Here is a 20101-nt window from a genome sequence, read left to right on the forward strand (position 1 = left end):
CTTTTGGAGAGGTCAAAAAAGTAAAATCCTTTTATCTTGGTTGGCGATCTTTTGACATTTTAACCCTTCTATCACTGAGATTCTAATTTTCACACAGAGACAGTAAACTGGACAGCTGAGGGAAAGAGATGTTTAGCCATACTGTTAACTTGTTTCTTAACACCTTTCTGAGTCTAACACATCATACAACTTGTGGGAAAAGATAGTTATTTTAAAAGATTTAATTCTCCCAATTCAAGGAAGATGTGGAAGTGCACAAGGCCCATTTTCTAAGCACCCCTCTTCTCCTAGGTACTCCAGAAAGCCTAGGGAAATTTAGTCTAATATTTCTAAGATTAAAAACATGCAGAAGTACTCTTCTGCCTCCTCCCCTGCAGTGATACTGTGGAGATACTGGCAAGAAGAATAACAAAGCTGTTTAAGCCTTCTTTGGAAATATGATAAGGAAGCAAAAAGGCACACCCAATTTTCAATAAATGCCTCTTGCAGGTCACATCAAACTAGCAAGATAAGTACTCTTACCTTGGCTACTAGACCTCATAGTTAAATAGATCCCTGCAGTGGATACACAGACTCTTGAAGTAGCTTGATTTAATTTGAGTCTTCAGCCCATAGAGACTTCTATTGTCAATATCCACAGCAGCTCCAGAGGGACTGATTTCCTGGAAACATAGGTGATTCAATCTCCACAATGACCGTCCTTCCTCCAAGTCAATGACATGATGCTTCTTTTTGTAGGATGTATTCAGCAAGGTCCTCAGTCAGCTCTTAGTCCATGCTGACCATGGCCTGGGGTCCGTGCTTCTACCTCTGAAAAGGAGCACCACGGAAACATCACATTTGCCCGTGATCCTGCCATCAGTGATATACCCCCAGTTATGACTACACTTGAACCTCAAGGTGAGTAAATCATGGGATGAAGTTGGATTTCTGTACTTATCTCAGAGGTGACATGCAGCTAGAATGTACTGCTTTCTATGTGGAAAACTGATTGTTGTGTGACCTTAGGCAAATTACTTCACATCTCTGCCTTGCTTCCCTCCCCACCCTCCTATAAAATGAAGGCAATGCTATGTGAATTCCTTTGTAAATTAGTTGGAGATTTACAGAAGAATAGCACTGTGAGCTTACCGTTACCTCACACTCTAGTCAGAACAGAGCTTTAAAGTCGCAGTTCTAACTCTGAGATCACAGCAGGATTTGCAAGTGTGGGATGGAAGAGAAAGTGGATTGAGTGTCCTCTGGAGTTTCATGAATTGGATATTGTAATATTTAGCACAGATGGGAAGGGGGCTGGAGTTACATTTTAGAAGAAGGGATAGAAATGTGTTGCTTGCAACATGACTTCATGGAAATGTCTCCAGAGCAAAAGTGTCAACATGTTGCTCTTGCTCACTTTGTCTTGCTGCAATTGTAATATGGCCTTGAGAAGAGCCTACCAGAAATTATGGTAAGGCTGATATTGTAGAGTCCTGTGACTCAAACATCTCAATAATATTGTTTATGGTGGGCTTTTGTGTCTGTGTTTGGTTTCAAGTCCAATGGAAACACAGTTTAAGGAACTCAAATTCACAGGAATAGTGGTTTTTTTCCCTGAAAGATGAAAAATGAGGCAGAAATAAAGGCACATTGCAGAGAAGGGACACACAGAGAGAAAGTGTAGGTGGAAAACTGTAACCAGCTAATTACTTGTGAATCTTTGACCACCATCCCTCCTCTCTGCTCACTATTTCACCTAGTCTTCTGGGATTTATTTGAACATTCCAAACTTAGGGGTAGTTGATGAGTTTTCAAACAAGAAAAGGAAAAAAGAAAAATTGCTTGCCTCTAAGACATTTCCTCTTTCTCTAACTTCCAAAAATGTGGAGCCTCTGTCTCCCAAAATTACTCTGTCTGAGGCCATATTCACCTTGCTATGTCCATCCTTAAAGTCAGCTTTCTCAGCCCTCTAGGATGAGAATTTTAGAGAATTTAAAAGAGGTGATTCCCAACTGTTATTAGGGAAGGCACTTTGCTTCTAGCCCTGGAAAGTTTTGATGACTGAAGGTGTAGAGGATCTGGAGAGGCACTTCTATGTAGAGAGTTATTTGAAGTCAATTTTTGGACTTGTGGAGACGGAGACTTTGTGTGTGGCAAGTCAGGTGTAAATCTCAAACACACTAAGTGGCTGTGTGGACCCTGCTTCGGTGCAGTAAATTTTACCTAGTATGCAATGACATACTGGTCTTTGAAAGAGGAGCAGATCATTGTGCACTGGGAAACATTTAGTACACGGCAACAAGGTCCATATGACCAGTTAGTGTGCAGCACTGTAATGTGCTGTAGATTTACATCCTGGTTTGCCATGCGTTCCTTCTCTCTCTTTCAAGGCAAATCCTTTATAGTTCCTTCAGAGCCCTGGATCATAAAACTGTATTCCCAGCTCATCCTCACACTTCCCCTTGATTACAGCTGGAGTTGTGGGTGCCCAGCATTTATGAAAAATCAGGCACATGGTAATGAAGGCACCTACCGTTACAGAAAGAGAGTGTCCCCTGTAATTATTTTAAAAACATTTACATTCCCTCATACACTTTCTGTAACTCAGGGTAATGTTCTCACCTCCTGGGGAGACCCTTCACAGCATATCATGTAGTATGTGTAGGGACTGACTCCTTTTTTTATATATAGTGATTTTAATTACATCTTAATTTTCAAAAACACCATGTACCAACTGTCACGGTTCCTGAGGTAATTGCACCTCTGATCCCTTCATGATCGCCTTGAAGGCATCCTCTATAGGTTTCAGACCTCCAGCCATTGTCTTTCTTGAGGAGGAGTCCCATGACACTTTCTGTCTAGACTGGGGATTTAAGCTGCAATTCTTCCTGCCCTTTGGTTTGGTTTTATGTCCAACTGAAATACAGTTTAAAGAAATTGAACTCATGGGAATAGCAAGCCTCACTTCACTTCAATACCTGCAGCATTGTTCTCTCATGGGCCATGACAGGGTTAACCAGTGAGCATTCAGCCTTCACAAAGCAAGGTATTTGTTCAGAATAAAAGCATTACAGAGAAGACTTCTTAAACAGTGAACAGTTTACACGTCAGGCTTGGCTTATCAGGCAGCCATCCATCTTCCACATGGATCAGAACAAAGTACTTCAGATCCTTTCCATAGGGTCTATCCCTCTTGTGGTTGCCATGTGAGTTCATGGGTAAATCGGAGTGACCCACTCTTCCTAAATCAGAGTGGTTGCTTTGTACAGATTTTTGATTCCTTGTTTGCCAGGCTTCTTCAACCAGTTCATACCATAGAACTAAGCAGTTTCCCCCAAGAGGGGTGAGGCTTATCGGCTTGGTCATTTGTATTAATTATCTCTTAGTGACTTTAATTCCTGCAGGAAAGTCCAGTAACTACTCCCTAGCTCAGACCGATACAAATATGACTTTTTAAATTCATACGGTGCTCTCGGAATATTCCATGATTCTATTGCTCAGTTCATAGGTTGACAGCTCCTGATAGTTCATTCACATTTATGTGGTGACTTCCCCCGGCACTGCATTGCTTGTCCTGTTCAAGAAAGAAATTAACTCCTTTGCAACCAGAGAGTAACAGAACAAATTGAGAAGGGACCGAGTCATATTTTTAATGACAAAACCAAGTATCCCAGTCCGTACACCCACCTCATGCTCTTAGTATATTGTATGCATTAAAGATAAATATCTGTTAGAACTTCTCTTTAGACATTCAGCTAGTACCTGTACTTCCACTAGACCCGGGTGAAATGGAATGTCTTAATATGGCTTCTGAAGGGATATTGCTGTGGTGTATTCTTGGTTCAGAGCGAGAAGCATGGTTAGGTCTTGGCACTGGCCAGCATCTTGGAATGCTGTTTTAGAAGAATAATCATTCTTGTGTGTTTAGGTCAGAGCCCTGAAAGTGACAGGGAGAAGGCTGGACCATCACAGACCAGCAGCAATGCACATGCTAGTAAACCTGGGCTTTTGGTGGCAGCTCATGATTTGTCCAGCCATCCTGAGAGTGGGAGCAACAAAGTGAATATTAAATATGGCAGCCATGATGATGAAATCTCAAACCTGGATTTCTCTGGCCTTAAAAGGGAGCATGAAGGAAGTATAATTCCAGTATTTGGCCTGGAGGACAGAGAGAAATCCAGAAGATACTGCTTGTAACAGGTTTGCTGCAGGACCAAGTCATTGTGATGTACTTACTGGGAAGAGCAACCTCAAAGAAGGAGATGACCCCCCAGCAGAGGCACCAGGGGGGCAGGCTTCTCCAAGCCATCAAGCTCAGGAGGAGACAACAAAACTTCAGTTTACAGAAAGTGAGAGGGTCACGTCTGCAACAAGTAAGAGAGTACTGGAGTTCTTAGAAACCAGCCATCGGGAAGACTCTGAGGCCATACAGAGCATGGAAACCCAACTGAAGGGCATGGGGTTAGCCTCAGCTCTCATCCATAAACAGCTAGAAGCAATAGTTAATCTCCTCTGCCAGCCTCCAAGGCCTGTCCCTGCACAGCCAGATAGCTCCTTCTCTGCCACACCCTGTGTAGAAAAGGTAAATGCTTCTACATACACTGGTGACAACTTTATGTGATCCAGAGAGTGAGTTGCACTTTGGAGTCATAAGAGATGGCTCCTGTCTGGTGTAGCTCTCGCTTGCAGAGAGTGGCAATGGAACAAGCCTTGTTATCAGTTACCATGGCTAGGGAGGGAAGAAGAGAGCACGTGGGGCTTAATCTACATATGGTATGTTGTATCTCTTATAATGCTCTAAATGTTTTATTGGTCAAGATTTTAAAGAATAACAATCCTATGGGGTAGTACTAAATAACGCATGAGGGAAAGCAGCAGATGAGGCATTGTTTGACTAGGATTTTTGAATCTCCACCTGATGTTGTCTCTCTATTTGATACAAAATGTGTGTGTGTGTGTTTTTTTTTTTTCCTGGAGATTTTTGAAAATGTCTCCTAAGAATTAAACTTTGCTATTGATATGAGGCTGTGCATGTGGCTGGTTCAGTTATCCTTAAGTTCTCTTTAGATAAGTCTATGCCAGGTTGATTTGTCATCTTGGTCTGATGACTATAGGTCACTTTTCCTCTTGGGTGTATGGTTTCACTGTGATTTGTCAGCAAGAGAGGATGATCCACCATTTGCAGTAACTGTACATGATATGTCAATGGTACCTTTCTCCTGATTGCCTTTTAGGTGCCTGAATCTCCATTTTCATAGAGGGAAATGCACTTTCTGAATCTTGCTTGACCACAGAAGGTACTCTGCCACTGTTAGCGGAAACCATTAGCCCTTCCTTTCTCAAAAGGAGTTGCGGGGTGTGTGTGTGTAAACAATATATTCATACCCTACCATTTGAGGCCATCAGATGGTCTGTAGAGGAAGACTTTAGGGAAGGATCGAGGAAGAGGAAGTGTTGAGTGAGTGGGAAAGGATTGTGTGAGGACAGAGGACTACATGTCTTGGGCGGAGGGGGTCCTCTGTAGGTTTCAAGAACCTTCATGAGCATCTTTCCTTTATCACTGCATTTATGGTGCAGCTAATTTACAGCATGCTTGGCTACGTTTAGGCAGTGGCTTGCATACTGATTGATCTGACAGCATTCTGAAAAAAGCCATCAATATTTGTCATTCACTGCCCTAAGTGGCATTGTCTACGTCTTGGTATGTCGCTGCAGCTGAAATAAAACTTGCCGGTGAAAAAGAAGCCAACTTCCTGCATTCAGCATTATATTGTTACACAGCTCCATTGCAGAAGAAATACTTCAAATATTTTTTTAAATCCAGGAACCAACTGACATACACATGGGAGGCAAAGGATTTGAAATCCAACAGCTTTCTGTAAAGCTATTTTACAATTTCACCATATTAGCCCAATAGGTTGTCAAAGAAAAAATCTTTAACTGAGCCAATTTGATCTTTCCTCATAACTACCAGTCTCTAAAATTTAAGGGCCTAATTGAGTTTTGACTGAAGTCAGGCTTCTGCCATTGACTTCAGTAAGAGAAAGGGAAGATATGAGAATTTAAATAGTATGGCAACCAAATCTGATCAGAATTTAGAATTTTCAGTTTATCAGAAAATTGACACTACAACTCTTGTTCACCTGATTCGTAATGAAAACACTTTGAAAAACTCCCACAATGAATATTTAAAAAGAGAACATAAAAAAAAAAGTACACCAAAATTTTCTAGATTTTTCTTCTAGTTTTAAAGTAAAATTTTTGAAACAATCATTTTGAATTTTTAAAATCTTTCTCAAGATTCTCTTTTTTCTGAATACTCTCCAATTTTTCAACATCCTTCCTGAATTTTGGACAGAAGAACTGAACAAGGAATTCTAGTGCCAGTTCTGCCAATGCTAAACAGAGGAAATAACCTCTCTTCTACTTAAGATTCACCTGTTTATACATCCAAGGATTGCATTAGCCCTTTTGGCCACAGTGGCTCACTGGGATATAATGTTCATCTGATTATCCATTATGCTCTTCTAGTCATTTTCACAACTGGTGCTTACCAGAATAGTCCCCTATCTTGGAAATATGATATACATTCTTTGTTCTTAAATGATAACTATTTCCCTATAACAATTGATCATGTCAAAATGGTAAGCTGGGTGCAAGCAAATAGTATCCAAGCAATCAAGATCACTCCGCATCAGTAACCCTCTTCATTATTTATGCTCCTCTAGTCCTTAGAATCTGCAAACTCTTGCAGTAATGACTTGGGGCTTCATTCAAAGGAATTTAGGGCATTGGAATGCTTAGCATTTGCAATGTTCAACTTTTAGGGGCCTACACAATCACAGGAACGCCACTGCAATCCACTAAGAGGAGTGCCAGGAGGACATGGCCCCTCACTTTTTACCAATCGTAGGGGCAAGCAATGGGTGAGGGGTCAGAGAGGAGTGAGTGAGTGGGTGGATGGGGTCTTGGGGGGAAGGGATGGAATGAGGGTGGGGCTTCAGGGGGAAGGGGTGGCATGGGGGGTGGGACTACAGTTCAGGTGCCAAGAGCCCCCCCACACTTTTAGGCTTCCTGGACAGGAGTAGCAGAAGCTTCCTAAGTTAAGCATCTAGGCTCCCTATGCAATGAAGGGGGAGAGCTAAGCACCTTAGAATTCAGTTCATAGGAGCTAGTGTATTAGGTGGGAAGCCACCTAAGTTAGTCAAATAGGAGATGCTGGTAACAGGGGTATTTGTTGCAAGCCACATCCCTCTATTAGAGAGAAATTCCTATCTTTGCTAGCGATCCATGACTGTGTGCCCCTGTCCTGGAATCAGGTGGCTTAGATAGCTGAGTTGTTTCTCGTGATTGGATCTGGGAGACTGGACCCTGAATGCTTTACCCCCAACTCTGACAGCTGGATGCCCTACTTGCCAGGCTCCAGAGTCATTCTCTCTATCTCTCTCTCTTTCTCTCTCCTCTCTCTGCCCCACAGCTTCAGATAGTCACACCTGATACATCAATGGCACGGCCAAGGACTAATTATTTGTCCTAATTTGTTGAAATTTTCCATCTTCTCCTTATTTTTTTTCCTTCCCACTGTACAGTCAGTAAAATTCCTACCACTCTTTCTACCACAGTTACGCTACACACGATCTGACAGGAAGTGCCTGTCTGACTCATGGCTGTAGAGAAACATTAATAAAGACTTCATAGGGCTGTGTCTCATAAAATAAATGTTTCCAAGGCCAGCATTGGAGGAGCTCTCACCTATAGATGATCATGTAACATGTGAAATGTTACTCCTATATTGTATGTATTATCAAAAAATGTGTAACTACTTATGCTATACAATATGTTCCACCTTGTATTTAGCTGTGACACTGAGTACGTTTCCCAGAGCTGAAGCAGAGCTCTCTTTAGCTTGAAACTTTGTTTCTCCCACCACCAAAAGCTGGTCCAATAAAAGAAAGTACCTCACCCACCTTGTCTCATAGTGGCATTTAGCCCCACAGTTCCACACTATAGTACTCTTCAACACCTTGGAAATCACGTGGATGCTCTAGCCAGGTTGCATGCTTCAGCACTTAAGCACAGGAAATGCCAAAGTAGAGGCTGCCCGTTCAATTCTAACCCTTGTGCCTAGCAGGCATTTGAAAACTATCACTTTGTACTGCATACTAACTAATATAGCTCTTCCACAACCTCTGGTCTAGCTGTCAAACACTCTTCCTATCTCTCACGTGTACGAAACATACACAGTAACCATTATTGTGTAACATTACACCAAACATATGTAACAGAACTCTTTGACTTGCAAATGCAGTTGGCATATAGCTCTTTTCATAGTTTTCTTCCTTATACTCCTCAATTGTACTGCAGAAGCAGCTGTCAGATTGTAAAGTGGAAGCAGGGCTGCCCGGGGGGTGGGGCAAGTGGGACAATTTGCCCCGGGCCCTGCACGGACCCGCACAAGAATATAGTATTCTATAATATTGCAACTTTTTTTTAATGGAAGGGGCCCTCAAAATTGCTTTGCCCCAGGCCCCCAGAATCCTCTGGGTGACCCTGAGCGGAAGAAAGAGGAGGGATAAATGCTATGTGAACATGTGTGTAAGGCTGTACCATACTGCATCCATGTAAAGAAGATGCAGTTAAATCTGTAAATGTGAGCTTAATTTTGTCATGGCCTGATTCTCAAGTGCACTCTTCACGTTCTTATTGTGACTTTGCAAATATAGCCCATATTCTTTGCATTAATACACTGCCAACTCCAAGAAACCAAGCCTTCCAAAGAAAGCTGCACTTCAAGCTGAAAGCCAAGACAAAACTCAGAGGGACACCTGGAAGAGTTGAGCAGGGTGAAGGAGTGTCATCCCAGGGATAAGATAGGACACTGCACTATAATTCAGAGATCTGAATTGCTATTCCTAGACCTGGCACTAACTCATTGTGTGACTCAGGGCAAGTTATTTCAATGCTCTGTGCCTCCATTTCCCATCTGTATAACGGGAAGATGACACTTATCAAGTACTTTGAGAGCTCTCGCTGTGCTTACATTCAGTAACTAACACAATGGGGCTCAGTCTCAGGTGGACCTCTAGGTGCTACTGGGCTGCAACTGTGAACTTCCCAGCAGGGGCACAATCACTACAGGAGTTTGTGCAATGTAACTCTGCTCCATAAAAATCCCATGTCCCGAAAGCTGTGCCAGATGCAACTCCTATACTTGGAGGAAATGATCTAGCTGTTCTTAAATTCCTAGTTTCTGTAATAATCCACAAGAAAATGTAGGAACCCCAGAGAATTTCTCATGTATGTATAAATTGCCTTTAACTCCCCTGGCCATAAGAAAAAATAATCAGGGTTACCAGTGATCCCCTCCACAACACACACACCACCTTGCAAAAGAAGAGAGAGGAGAATAAACGTCATGACTAGGTAAAGAGATTGAGTTTAGGGTTGGACCTACCTGACCTGACACATACTGACCTAATCTTAATTTCAGATGGATGAGTTCTAGCCTAGTCTCTTGCAAGGCTACATCTATACTAAGAATAAAGATTGCCTTGTATTAGGCAAGCCTAAACTAAATACAACCGCTTTCCCTAGCCAAGGCAAATCCCATGGAGTGTCAAAAAGATACATTTTTAAGAAGTAAAACCATCTCCTGTTGGTATATGCCGAGCTCCCAAATACCTTCCCCAATTTGTCTCAAATGTCTGAAAGAAACTCTACCCTGTCATAAGAGAAATGTCACACAACTTGGTTTATTTCTGGTAAATTTAGTTCAAAGACTTGTGCACATGCTTAACTATTCAAAGGGAGGACTTTAATGAAGGACTAGTTTTGCAGGAGAGGACCTTAGGCAATGGGGTTGAAAACAGACTGATTGTGGAAGGCTAGCTTTAACCTTAACTAGGGTGAGACTAAGGTCTCTTGCTAATAAATTGCATTAACACTCTCCTACAAATAATTAGTATGAGTGTGTTTACATCCTGGAGCACATGCTGTCACACAACTTGGTTTATTTCTGGTAAATTTAGTTCAAAGACTTGTGCACATGCTTAACTATTCAAAAGGGAGGACTTTAATGAAGGACTAGTTTTGCAGGAGAGGACCTTAGGCAATGGGGTTGAAAACAGACTGATTGTGGAAGGCTAGCTTTAACCTTAACTAGGGTGAGACTAAGGTCTCTTGCTAATAAATTGCATTAACACTCTCCTACAAATAATTAGTATGAGTGTGTTTACATCCTGGAGCACATGCTGTCCCTTGGGGGGTGGTAATGCTTCATGGATAGGGGAAATGTAAATGTGTGGCCAATGGTTATGTTCCTTACCAAAGGTAAATGCTATTAAATGAGGAGGAGATACTTTACGAACCACTGACCTTCCTAGAAAAGCACCAGCTAATTTCAGAGGAAAAGTGGTTACACATGGTGGATCTGGATTTAATTCCCAGCTCTGCCACAAATTCCTGTAGGACCTCAGACTAGTCATTTCAGTTCTTTGTGCTTCCGTTCTCCATTTGTAAAATAGGGATACTCTTTTCTTCCACCCATTGTCTGTTTAGATTATAAATTCTTAGGGAAAGAGACCGTCTTCTGCTTCTGCCTAGCACAACAAGACCTGAGTCAGTTGGGGACTTCAGGCACTGCCATAATACAAATCACAGCAATAGTAGTTTACCCAATTTCTCCTTAAAACAATTCCATCACTAAATTGGTGGCAAACAATGGTAATAGTAGTGCTGTTGCCAAAGGGCCAGCCGTTTAAAGGTATTGAGGGACCTAAAGATGCAGATAGGGATCTAGTGAGATGTTCAAATTGCAAGGTGCTTATCTCTATCAATGGGAATTATGTGCCTAGGAACTTTTTGAAAATCCCACCAGGTGCCTATTTACCTTTCTGTGTTCCTAAATACTTTTGAAAAGCTGATCCTTAGTATCTAAGATGCAGGTAGAACATGTGCTGCGAAGGTTTTCTAAAAGCTCTGTTCTAGGAATTATTGTGGGGACAGGGCCAGCTCTACCATTTTTACCATTTTTGCTGCCCCAAGCAAAAAAAAAAAAGCCGCTTGGATTGCAGCCTCAAGAATGGACAGAATTCCATTGCCCATAAACATTTGCTGCCTGAGGAACGTACTTCCTCTGTTGGTGCCTCTGTGCGGAAGTTCTATAGCCTGCGTTATACAGGAGGTCAGACTAGAGGACCACAGTGGCCCTTGCTGGCCTTATAATCTATGAATCTATGAGTCAGGCTTTTAAATGAAGATTTGGAGAAGCTGTGGTCCATTCTGACGTTATCACGTTTCATTTGGCAGAATAACCTTATTCTCTTGTTTCTTTCAGTTAAACCTACAGCTTTTGCAGAAGGGCATGGAATGGCTCGGGGAAGCAAGATTATGACAGTTACTGGGTGTGTTTGGGCTCCATGATGACCAAATTCCAGCAATGCGCTTACCAGCATTCCCAGAGCAAGGTAAGAGATGTCAGCCAAAGCATCTGGGAGGCTCTTCAAACTAGTTCCCTGGTAGGAACAAAGTTCTTCTTTCCTCTTCATGCTTATCCCAGAGATGTTCTGGGCAGGACCACAATATAATTAATCTTCTTCTTTGAGTGGCCTCTGCATATTCCCACTCTTGAGATGTACCCAGTGCTTAATTTGTAATGAAAGTGGTGCTGGAACTCAAGCAATTAAGTGCTGGTGATCAAGAATTTTTTTACTTTCATAACTGATACGGCAAGCCCAGAAGTGCCGGGGTTATGAATGGCCAAGCCTAAAGGTGCCGGGGCTCAGCCCTGGCAAGCCCTGACACAAAGTAAGAACTGAATGTACCTGTGGCACAGCCAGGATCAATGGAACTTTTTATTGCCATTGGAACACTACCTTACACCCTTCTCTTGTGATTCCAAATGTTTGCGGGGCAGAGCAATAAAAGTGGTGTGGAGCACCAACTGTCACAGTTCCTTTCAACCGTGGTGGCAGACGGAACGGGATCCTCACCTGCTCCATGGACTCAGTATTGTCAGAATGTATCATCCAGTGCCGCCTTCATCAAGATTAGTGTTAGTTAGCTTCTTCAGTTAGACAGTTTTTACTTATCTTTTTCAGGTTTGGCAGCTTCATTGCTGTTCTTTGTCCCAGTAGCTTTTTATTTCTTTAGCAATCCAGTCTTTACAAGAGTCAAAGATTACAAAACTTCTTATTTATCTAGGCCATTCCAGACCGTCTATAGCAGTGATACTCAGACTAGGGCGCGCAAGTCACAAGTGTCTTTTTAATGTGTCTCTTGTGGCTCCTTGCAGCATGGGATAGTAAAATACTGATTTAATTATTAACCAATCTAAGTCATTTACCAATCAGGATGCTTTTCCTATGTTATTAACCAATTAGGTTATTATATATATATAAAACTAAATATAATATAGTACTGTAGTAAATGAAACAATGAATCCACACGACTGGGTAATGTTGATCTCTAATATGGCTCCTGGACCACTGAACGCTGAGTATCACTGGTATATAGCTTCAATAGAAGCTCCTCAATTATCAGAGGGAACCATACCAAACAGGGCTCAATTGGCATGGAAAACCTCAAAGGGGGCGGGAATCAAACAATAGTGTAGTTGTAGACGTCTCCCATTTCAAGAGAGATTTCTAAAAATTGTACCTTCACACTATTAATTTCCTTTTTGCAGTTGCTGAAATATTGCATCATTGCCTTGATTCGTATAATCACCCAACCCCTGAAGACCATCTACCAGATCCTACTGGTTATTATTGAACACTTTCCCGTCAACTTTCAGGACAAGATGCAACAAGTTTCCCATACCACGGAAGTACTCCATGCTTCAGTCTCCACTCTTGATTCCTTCCAAGATCTGTCTAGACAAATCATTTCCCAAAGTGACCAAGGAGGAGGAACATATGAACGAGCTGCTGGAGTATGTGGTGTACAGTACACCTCTCTGTTGGTTTGTGGGACCCTTCAATGCTTTAAGAGGTAGAACATAAGCAGACTCCACAGAAACTGTAGAATATGGATAAGAAGGCGCACATAACAAGTGACACTGCAAAAGTTTGGAAAGTGTTACAGGACAGGACTTCTCGGTGGAGCTAATTTATTTGTAGAATTGTCAAGTTTGTCAAACGAAAGCTTTGATCTTTGTGAACTCAGCTCTGAGATTAGAGTTGAGTCTCAGAATAGCCTTGAACTAAGTAAGTAAATCGGGTTCTTTGAAAGTCCCTTTGGAATCATTTAAATACAGGTTGCGGGAGGGGAAAGGGAACTATAAAAAGTTTGACCTTGAGCAAGATTTTTTGGTTACATGTGTGGCAAACAGAATTAGTTTAAAACAGGGAGGTTAACAGAAGATTAGGAATTTTAGCAGATAGCAAACAGAATGTGCCATTGCGTAGTCCTTAACATAAGAACATAGGAACGGCCATACTGGGTCAGACCAAAGGTCCATCTAGCCCAGTGTCCTGTCTTCCGACAGTGGCCAATGTCCGGTGCCCCAGAGGGAACAAACAGAACAGGTAATCATCAAGTGATCCATCCCCTGTTGCCCATTCCCAGCTTCTGGCAAACAGAGGCTAGGGACACCATCCCTGTCCTTCTTGGCTAATAGTGAATGATGGACCTATCCTCCATTAATTTAAAATTCATTATTTGCTCAGTCCTGGTCCGCACGCAAATATTTGAATGTTGCATGACAATGTTCAGTGGAAAAGATGATAGCATCTCAGAATCTCAATCTAGTTGCCCATTTGGAATAAACTTTTAGAAGGGAAGGGGATAGTGTAATGCTGACAAACCCCAGTCGGCAGGATTGAACTGGGGATCTCTGGAGCTTAGTGTATAAGCCTCTACTGCATGAGCTAAAAAACAACTGGCAATTAGCTGAGGCTGTAGAGTAGACTCCTTAATTACTCTCTCTGGAAGTGGTTGTGGTGCCACTCGCTGAGCCAGAACACCACACCCAGAAGATGTATGGGTTACAATAGCATTTACATAAAAAGACTACAAGGGTGGGAATTAAGATGGATTCAGCACTGGTTAGGGTATCAAAATTAAGCTAAAGAATCTCAATTGCTTCTGGTTTATCCATGACTCTTTGCTGCCCTAACTAACTGCACCAGAACCTCACAGCTCTCCCAAAATATCACAAGTAATGCCACGAAGTGGTTTGTCCCACAAGGCTGTACTGTACAGTGAGCAAGAAGGAATCCAATGGGAAATTGTATTTTCATGCAATCATGCTCATTTTATAAATTTTTACAATTTCCTTGATATTTATCTGTATTGAAGGCATAGAAACTGTCAATGGAGAGGAGAGGCCTTTTCCTTAAGCATTACAAAATGCAGCCAGAAAGAACATTTGAGAAATGCAGCTTCATATGTTTAGAATGAGCAGTAAAATACTTCCAAATTCAGTTACTTGGAAAACTTTGTGCCTTGCGAGTTATATGATAAAGCGGCCTCATTCTGGGAGAACCAGAAAACAGTCAGGGTGCATCAGAGGTCCCGTCCAGACTTACATTTCTCTGTTTCTTGCATTATCTGGAGCGGCTGGTCTTCAAGTGCTAATGGAGCTAAGCTCTATCAATATAATGTGACAACAGATTATGGAAAAAATCTTGAAAACATGAAAAGTACAAAAACGGATGCACAGGCATCTGCCTGCCTCTGCAGAGAGCCTGACACAGGAGCTCAGAGAGGTGTGAACTGCCCCATTCATCAATGTGGGGTAACTCCGATGCCAAGTGATGGTGATATACATGTCTAGATTTTCAACTATTTCACTGCTGATCAAAGAAAGCAAGAAAAAAGAGGGAAGATTAGAGATCTGCCCAGGGTGGCATCTCATTTTCATGGTGAGAATGTATGTCATTAGGGAACTATTCACACTCCCATGGCCAATATCTGACCCTGGGGGCCAAAAGACCAGATACCACCAATCCCACAGAGCCCAGCTAGGCTTTTATCTTTTGAAATGCTGGGAAGGTGGGTGGGTGCACACCAAGAACAGGAAAGGCGAAGTGGGGGTAAAGAGTTACCTCCCTTGGTATGAATGCTGCTTCTCCCTCTGCTGGGGGAAGACACAGGCAGATATCACTGTCTCAGTTCTATTCAGTTGATAATCTGAGGCTTTTCTTTGCAGCCATGTGGGATAGAAACATTTATTTTTAAATGACAGCTGAGATTGACATAATCACATGATTGGATCGAAGCATGTGGCTATTGTGCCTCCATCTTAATCTGGTCATATCCAGTGGTGTAGCTGAACCTTACAGAGAGCCCAAAGGGGAACCCAGCAGGGCATGTGTGCTCATGTTTTTTACACCTGCACAATCTGCTATAAGTAGCATCTCATATAGGCAGAGCTTGGCTTATGGGCAGGACTTGGGACAGTACCACCACCTTTTTTCCAGTTCAATCCAATTCCAATTCAAACTCTGAGGGAGAACAATGAAGGGGTGACAAAAGGATAAACACTCTTTTCTCTCACCCTTCCCTGAAACAGAAAGTGGCACACGTTCCCTTTTTTTTTTCTGAAAGGGAGATGAAGGTGGAGAAGGGCAAGTTCTTCCAGTTACCCTACCTAACTCTTGTTCCCCAACAAAATGCTTCACTATCTATCTAAGGTATTTATATAGCCCTGATTGCCAGAGTATCTGAGCACCTCACAAAACTTCTATGAAGCATCGAAGCCATATTATCCCCACTGTACAGAGGGAAAACTGAGGAATCAAGAGACAAAGTGACTTGCACAAGGTCACACAGGAAGTCTGAGGTACAGCATAAAATTGAACCCAGCTCAAATCCTAGGCTAATATTCTAACCAATGGAAAAAACTACCTGTCTCCAATATGCCACTCTTTGTTCCTGTGTGCCAGTTGTTTACTTTGAAACTATGGCCAATATGCAGGTGAAGCAGACACATTGCTATCTGCAACCTTACCACCAGGGGTGGTCTATATTTGGCTGATTTTTTATTTGTTTGGGGTTTTTTATGTTTTGGTTTTTTTAGATTTTTCATAAAATAAAAAGTTCCATTTCAATTTTTTACCCTTTTCTCTACCTTTTTAAAAAAAACCAACACTTTTTTCTCCCTTTTCCCATTGGAAAGGGCAATGAAAATCAATGACTTTTTAAGTCACACAGGTGTTTTTGAAAATGTTACCCATCCTAACTAGCAACTCTTTCTAGGCAGGGTGTGGACTCAAAGTGAGTTCAGCTGGATGACAGCAAAGATCCAGTGCAGTTAATTGGAATCATATTTGGGGAATAACTCACTCCCAATCTTTACAGTCCTGAAAGGATTTGCATTCTCCTATTGGTTAGCAAAGCCTTCTTTTCCCTGATTACCTGAACTGTCAGTCCTGAGTATTTCACTCCCTTCCCTCACAATTACATCACCAGGGGTGTATAAAATCTGACCAGGTTGTGAGTGGAGTAAAGCACTGTCTGGAGAACTGAGAAAGGTCAGTGGGCCAGTCCTTGAAGGAGTGGGATTTGGTGGTGAGGTTTTTATCAATTGTTTATACAGTTCCTTGGTCAGGGCTTTGCACTTATGTGACTATGAAATGTCTATATGTGTAAATCTTTGTATTAAGAAGCTGTGGGTAGGACTGGGGTTGGGAAGCTGGGTCTGGGAAACTTCATGCTCCTTGGCCTTAAGCTTCTTAGTTGATGAGATGGGATCCTATTCTCTTTTCCTACCCCTTTCCCCCTCCGGAGTTAGAACTATTAAATGGGTTTTAGTAGTAGTGACATCTACTGCCTTTAACAGGCTCTCCAGAAAAACAGAAACCACTCTGCCATGAGAAGGAATTCTCCCGCTTGCTTTCTCCTTAGCTGTAGCAGAACTGAAATATTTCCTGCTTTTAAAAAAGCAGTGACAATGTATTCAGTTCACTATTCCTCTAAATAATCATTGTTAATCTGATGAGGGCTCTGCCATTCTTTCTAGTCCTACTTTGGAGTAGAACATCACTCTTGTTGTAAAGAAAAGTTACAGCACCCTAAACTTGTAACTTCAGACCTTTCTTCTTGCTCTTTTCAGGTATATCTGATTATACCATGGCTTCTAATGGAAAAGACACAACTATGGCATCCCCAGAGCATGGGGAGGAAGAGCAACAGGTAGGTACTCCCTCATAAGCATTGCTGGTTCAAAATATGAATATGAAAGATGGCTGGCTGTTATCTGGTAGCGGGCTTCATATATGCATATTTTGGTGTCTAGAGATTGGTGCAGTTGCTCTTCCAGATGCTGCAAAATAGCCTGGTTTATAATGATATTTAAAAATTCTTCTTGCCTCAGTTAACCTAGTGATCCAGTTTCAGTACTAACTTTATAAGCAGCTGTTGGGCCTCTTCAGATTTTTGACCATTCAAGAATCCTTTGATTGGGGCTAACACATCAAGGGTATAACCACTTGAAAAAGTAAAGATTCAGCCCCAGTATAGAACGTTGCCTCTCTGACTCATTGTTCTGTCCCTTGCCTCACTAGAATGTCTTGAGGAGAGTGGCCAGTCTACCTTTAGTCAATTCTGCCTGTGATCTGGCTGCCACTGCCTATGTTTCCACTAAGGAGAGCCATCCCTATGTGAGGTCCATTTGTGACATGGCAGAGAAGGGAGTGACCTCCATAACCAGTGCTGCAGTTAGCAGTGCACAGCCAGTTGTAACTAAACTTGAACCTGAGGGTGAGTAAAGCATATATGCAGACCTTTCTGTTTGTGTGGTACAATTTCTCAACAGTAGGCTAGACACACCTTGTCAGGAAGCTTCCATCTCTAAAACTCAGATGCATGAAGATCAGTACTGGAGGAGAAGCTGGCAGTGGGAGTAGTGTGACTATAGAGGAATAATACTGTAGCCCATGCATGTAAGCTAACATCTGCCAGAGGCTAACAAAGGGCTTTGCTTACACTAATTACTATTGTTGAACCTTCACTGTAGCCAGGAGGTAAGATTAGTGCTAATCTCTTGGCTTTTAAGGAGCAACACTCTCTCTTTGACAGGTACCTAATTGCAAAATGAGATCTCCTCATTCTGCAACCAGAGGCTCAATCTAGGCTGTCACCAACAGAAGTTGGTCCAACAAAATATTACCTCACTCACCTTGTCTAATATCTCTGGACCAACATGGCTACAACAACACTGCAGACAAATTACAACTGCTAAACTTGTTCCTTAACTAGCTGCTTATGAGGCAATAGCTCAACAGCAATGGCTGCTCCCTGACTTGCTTCCTTCATGAGAACAGTTAGTTGGACTTATTGCAGCCAAGGCATTGCAAAAACTTCTTGGTGCCTTCCAGAGGGATGTTTGATCAAAAAGCTTCAGAGCTGTAAGACTATGGGGTGAGATCATTGCACTTTATTCAGAACATAACCTTTCAGTTGAAGAGCAAGCCTGGAAAGTGATGCCTAGACTGCTTGGTAAGAGACAATTCTGCAGTAAGTATAGATGGGAGGAGAGAGTGTTCAGCTGCTAGTCATACCTATCTTAATTCAGTTGCCCAATTAGGATGCATGAGAGGAAACATGGAACTATTGAAGGGGACACCATTTTTCATAAAAATTTTTACAAAAGAGTTCATAACTTGGAGAGGGAGGGAACCACCTTAGATGGGGAAGGAAGGGGGAAATGTGGAGCACCTACAACCCAGAACAATTGCTGCCTGAACATATTGGAGAACTGAAGCTCTCATTACAGATGTGAGCCAGGTTCTGTAAATATTACAATAGCAAAATGGAGCTAATAAGAAACTGAACTCTGGTTTTTCTATAGGGACAACAGAGGAGGAGTGTGTTTCTGAAGTACCTGACAAAGTGGAGGAGAATCTACCAGTCCTTCAACAGACTGCTGATGAGGTAACTTTCACCACCCTCTCACTAGACAAAACATTATGCCTTTATGAAAGGGATGCCAATAATGGGATGCTTCCTCCAGCAGAGGAACACTCCATACTAAAAGTGGTCAAGAGGCAGGAGCTAGTGTCTCAATAGAACTCTGGTTTGATGCTTAACAGCAAGATGCAGTTCTTCCCCTGAAGATTTGACCTATGGGGCAGAGCAGGGGGTAATCCCCTCCCCCCAACCTCCATTTCTGGGTAAATGTGGTGGTATCACCCTGAATTACTGTACAAGATCTTGCTTGATCACTCTTCTCTAGGCTACATCTGAGACACAGGAGTTGGCCATTTCCAGACTGACAGATGTCAAGGAGACCATGATCAGAGTGGTAGATATGACCAAAGAGGCTGTGCAGGACAGTATGAAGACCACCAAATCAGTGGTAACTGACAGCATGAGCACAGTTGTGGAATCAAGAATGGGCCAATTGGCCATAAGTGGAATGGAAGCAGTCCTGGAGAAATCTGAAGAGCTCTTGGATCACTATCTTCCCATGACAGATGATGAACTAGGTCAGAACACACACATGAGTGACAGGTCTATTATCTTAAAGTTTAGGGTAATCCTCCCTTTGGGCCAAATATCTCTCTAGGCTTCTCAATCTTCTCTGGCACCAAATGCTGGCTCATTCTACAGCCTTTTCATAGCTGAGACTGAGGTTAAGACTTACGTTGGTGGGCATGTAATCATGTAAGATGACTTGAGCAACAAGTGGGGACAGGGTGATACTAGAAGGAATGATGGGCATGACTTGATTAGAAGTCAGTCATTAGCAAAGTATGCAAAATTGTAGTAATGCTTTGTGGGATGTAGGCTTTTGTGTTAAGGCTGAAGCTACCTCTGTGGTACTTGATAGCTGCTAAGACACATACTTGTTACAAGGGAGCTTAAGATTTAGCAGATCAGTATGGCATCTACTTCTTTCACCATCTCTTAACCTGAGAGGGTGAACAACCTGAACTCTCTTCCCTCTAGCTGAACTTGCTGAATCTGTGGAAGGGGCTGAAGTGTCTTCAGCACAACCACAAGAGCATCGGAGTTACTTCGTGCGTTTAGGTTCCCTGTCAACCAAACTTCGCCAACGTGCCTACTGCTATTCCCTAAACAAGATGAGACACACCAGTCAAAGCATCAGAGAGGCTCTTTCCCAGCTTCATGAAACCATGGGACTGGTAGGAACTCCACTATCTCTTACAACTGATGC

At 42.3% G+C, this 20101-nt stretch overlaps 2 protein-coding genes and 1 long non-coding RNA gene across 24 annotated transcripts in view; 2 read left to right on the plus strand and 1 right to left on the minus strand.

The window, feature by feature from the left end:
* Positions 1-9796, plus strand: part of LOC127058608 (perilipin-3-like) — a 109859-nt gene extending 100063 nt beyond the window's left edge. Inside the window, exons 14-15 of one of the 3 annotated variants that reach the window (XM_050968814.1) lie at positions 5214-5276; positions 8703-9796. In XM_050968814.1, the coding sequence (XP_050824771.1) occupies positions 5214-5237 (24 nt within the window). In that variant the 3' untranslated portion in view covers positions 5238-5276; positions 8703-9796. Of the gene's footprint in view, positions 1-3907; positions 4458-5213; positions 5277-8702 lie in introns of those variants that run through there. The other 2 variants (XM_050968811.1, XM_050968801.1) reach the window with 2 other exon arrangements.
* On the minus strand, positions 2656-3935 carry LOC127030185 (uncharacterized). Its single transcript, XR_007768332.1, has 2 exons — positions 3742-3935; positions 2656-3553 (listed from the first exon to the last, which is right to left on the minus strand). It is a non-coding gene; the product is annotated as an uncharacterized LOC127030185 (long non-coding RNA).
* A 3181-nt stretch (positions 9797-12977) lies between the features above and the next one.
* LOC127058644 (perilipin-3-like) overlaps positions 12978-20101 on the plus strand; it is a 76092-nt gene continuing 68968 nt past the window's right edge. For all 20 annotated transcript variants that reach the window (XR_007776450.1, XR_007776451.1, XR_007776443.1 and 17 more), the window contains exons 1-6: positions 12978-13505; positions 17036-17115; positions 17487-17682; positions 18773-18855; positions 19157-19409; positions 19873-20069. Coding sequence is in view for 9 of the 20 variants with exons in the window: in XM_050968915.1 (XP_050824872.1) it covers positions 13472-13505; positions 17036-17115; positions 17487-17682; positions 18773-18855; positions 19157-19409; positions 19873-20069 (843 nt within the window). In the remaining 11 variants the exon portion in view is untranslated. The remainder of the gene's footprint in view (positions 13506-17035; positions 17116-17486; positions 17683-18772; positions 18856-19156; positions 19410-19872; positions 20070-20101) is intronic.

The sequence above is a fragment of the Gopherus flavomarginatus genome, chromosome 1, assembly GCF_025201925.1.
Source record: "Gopherus flavomarginatus isolate rGopFla2 chromosome 1, rGopFla2.mat.asm, whole genome shotgun sequence".
In the NCBI taxonomy this organism is placed as follows: domain Eukaryota; kingdom Metazoa; phylum Chordata; order Testudines; family Testudinidae; genus Gopherus; species Gopherus flavomarginatus.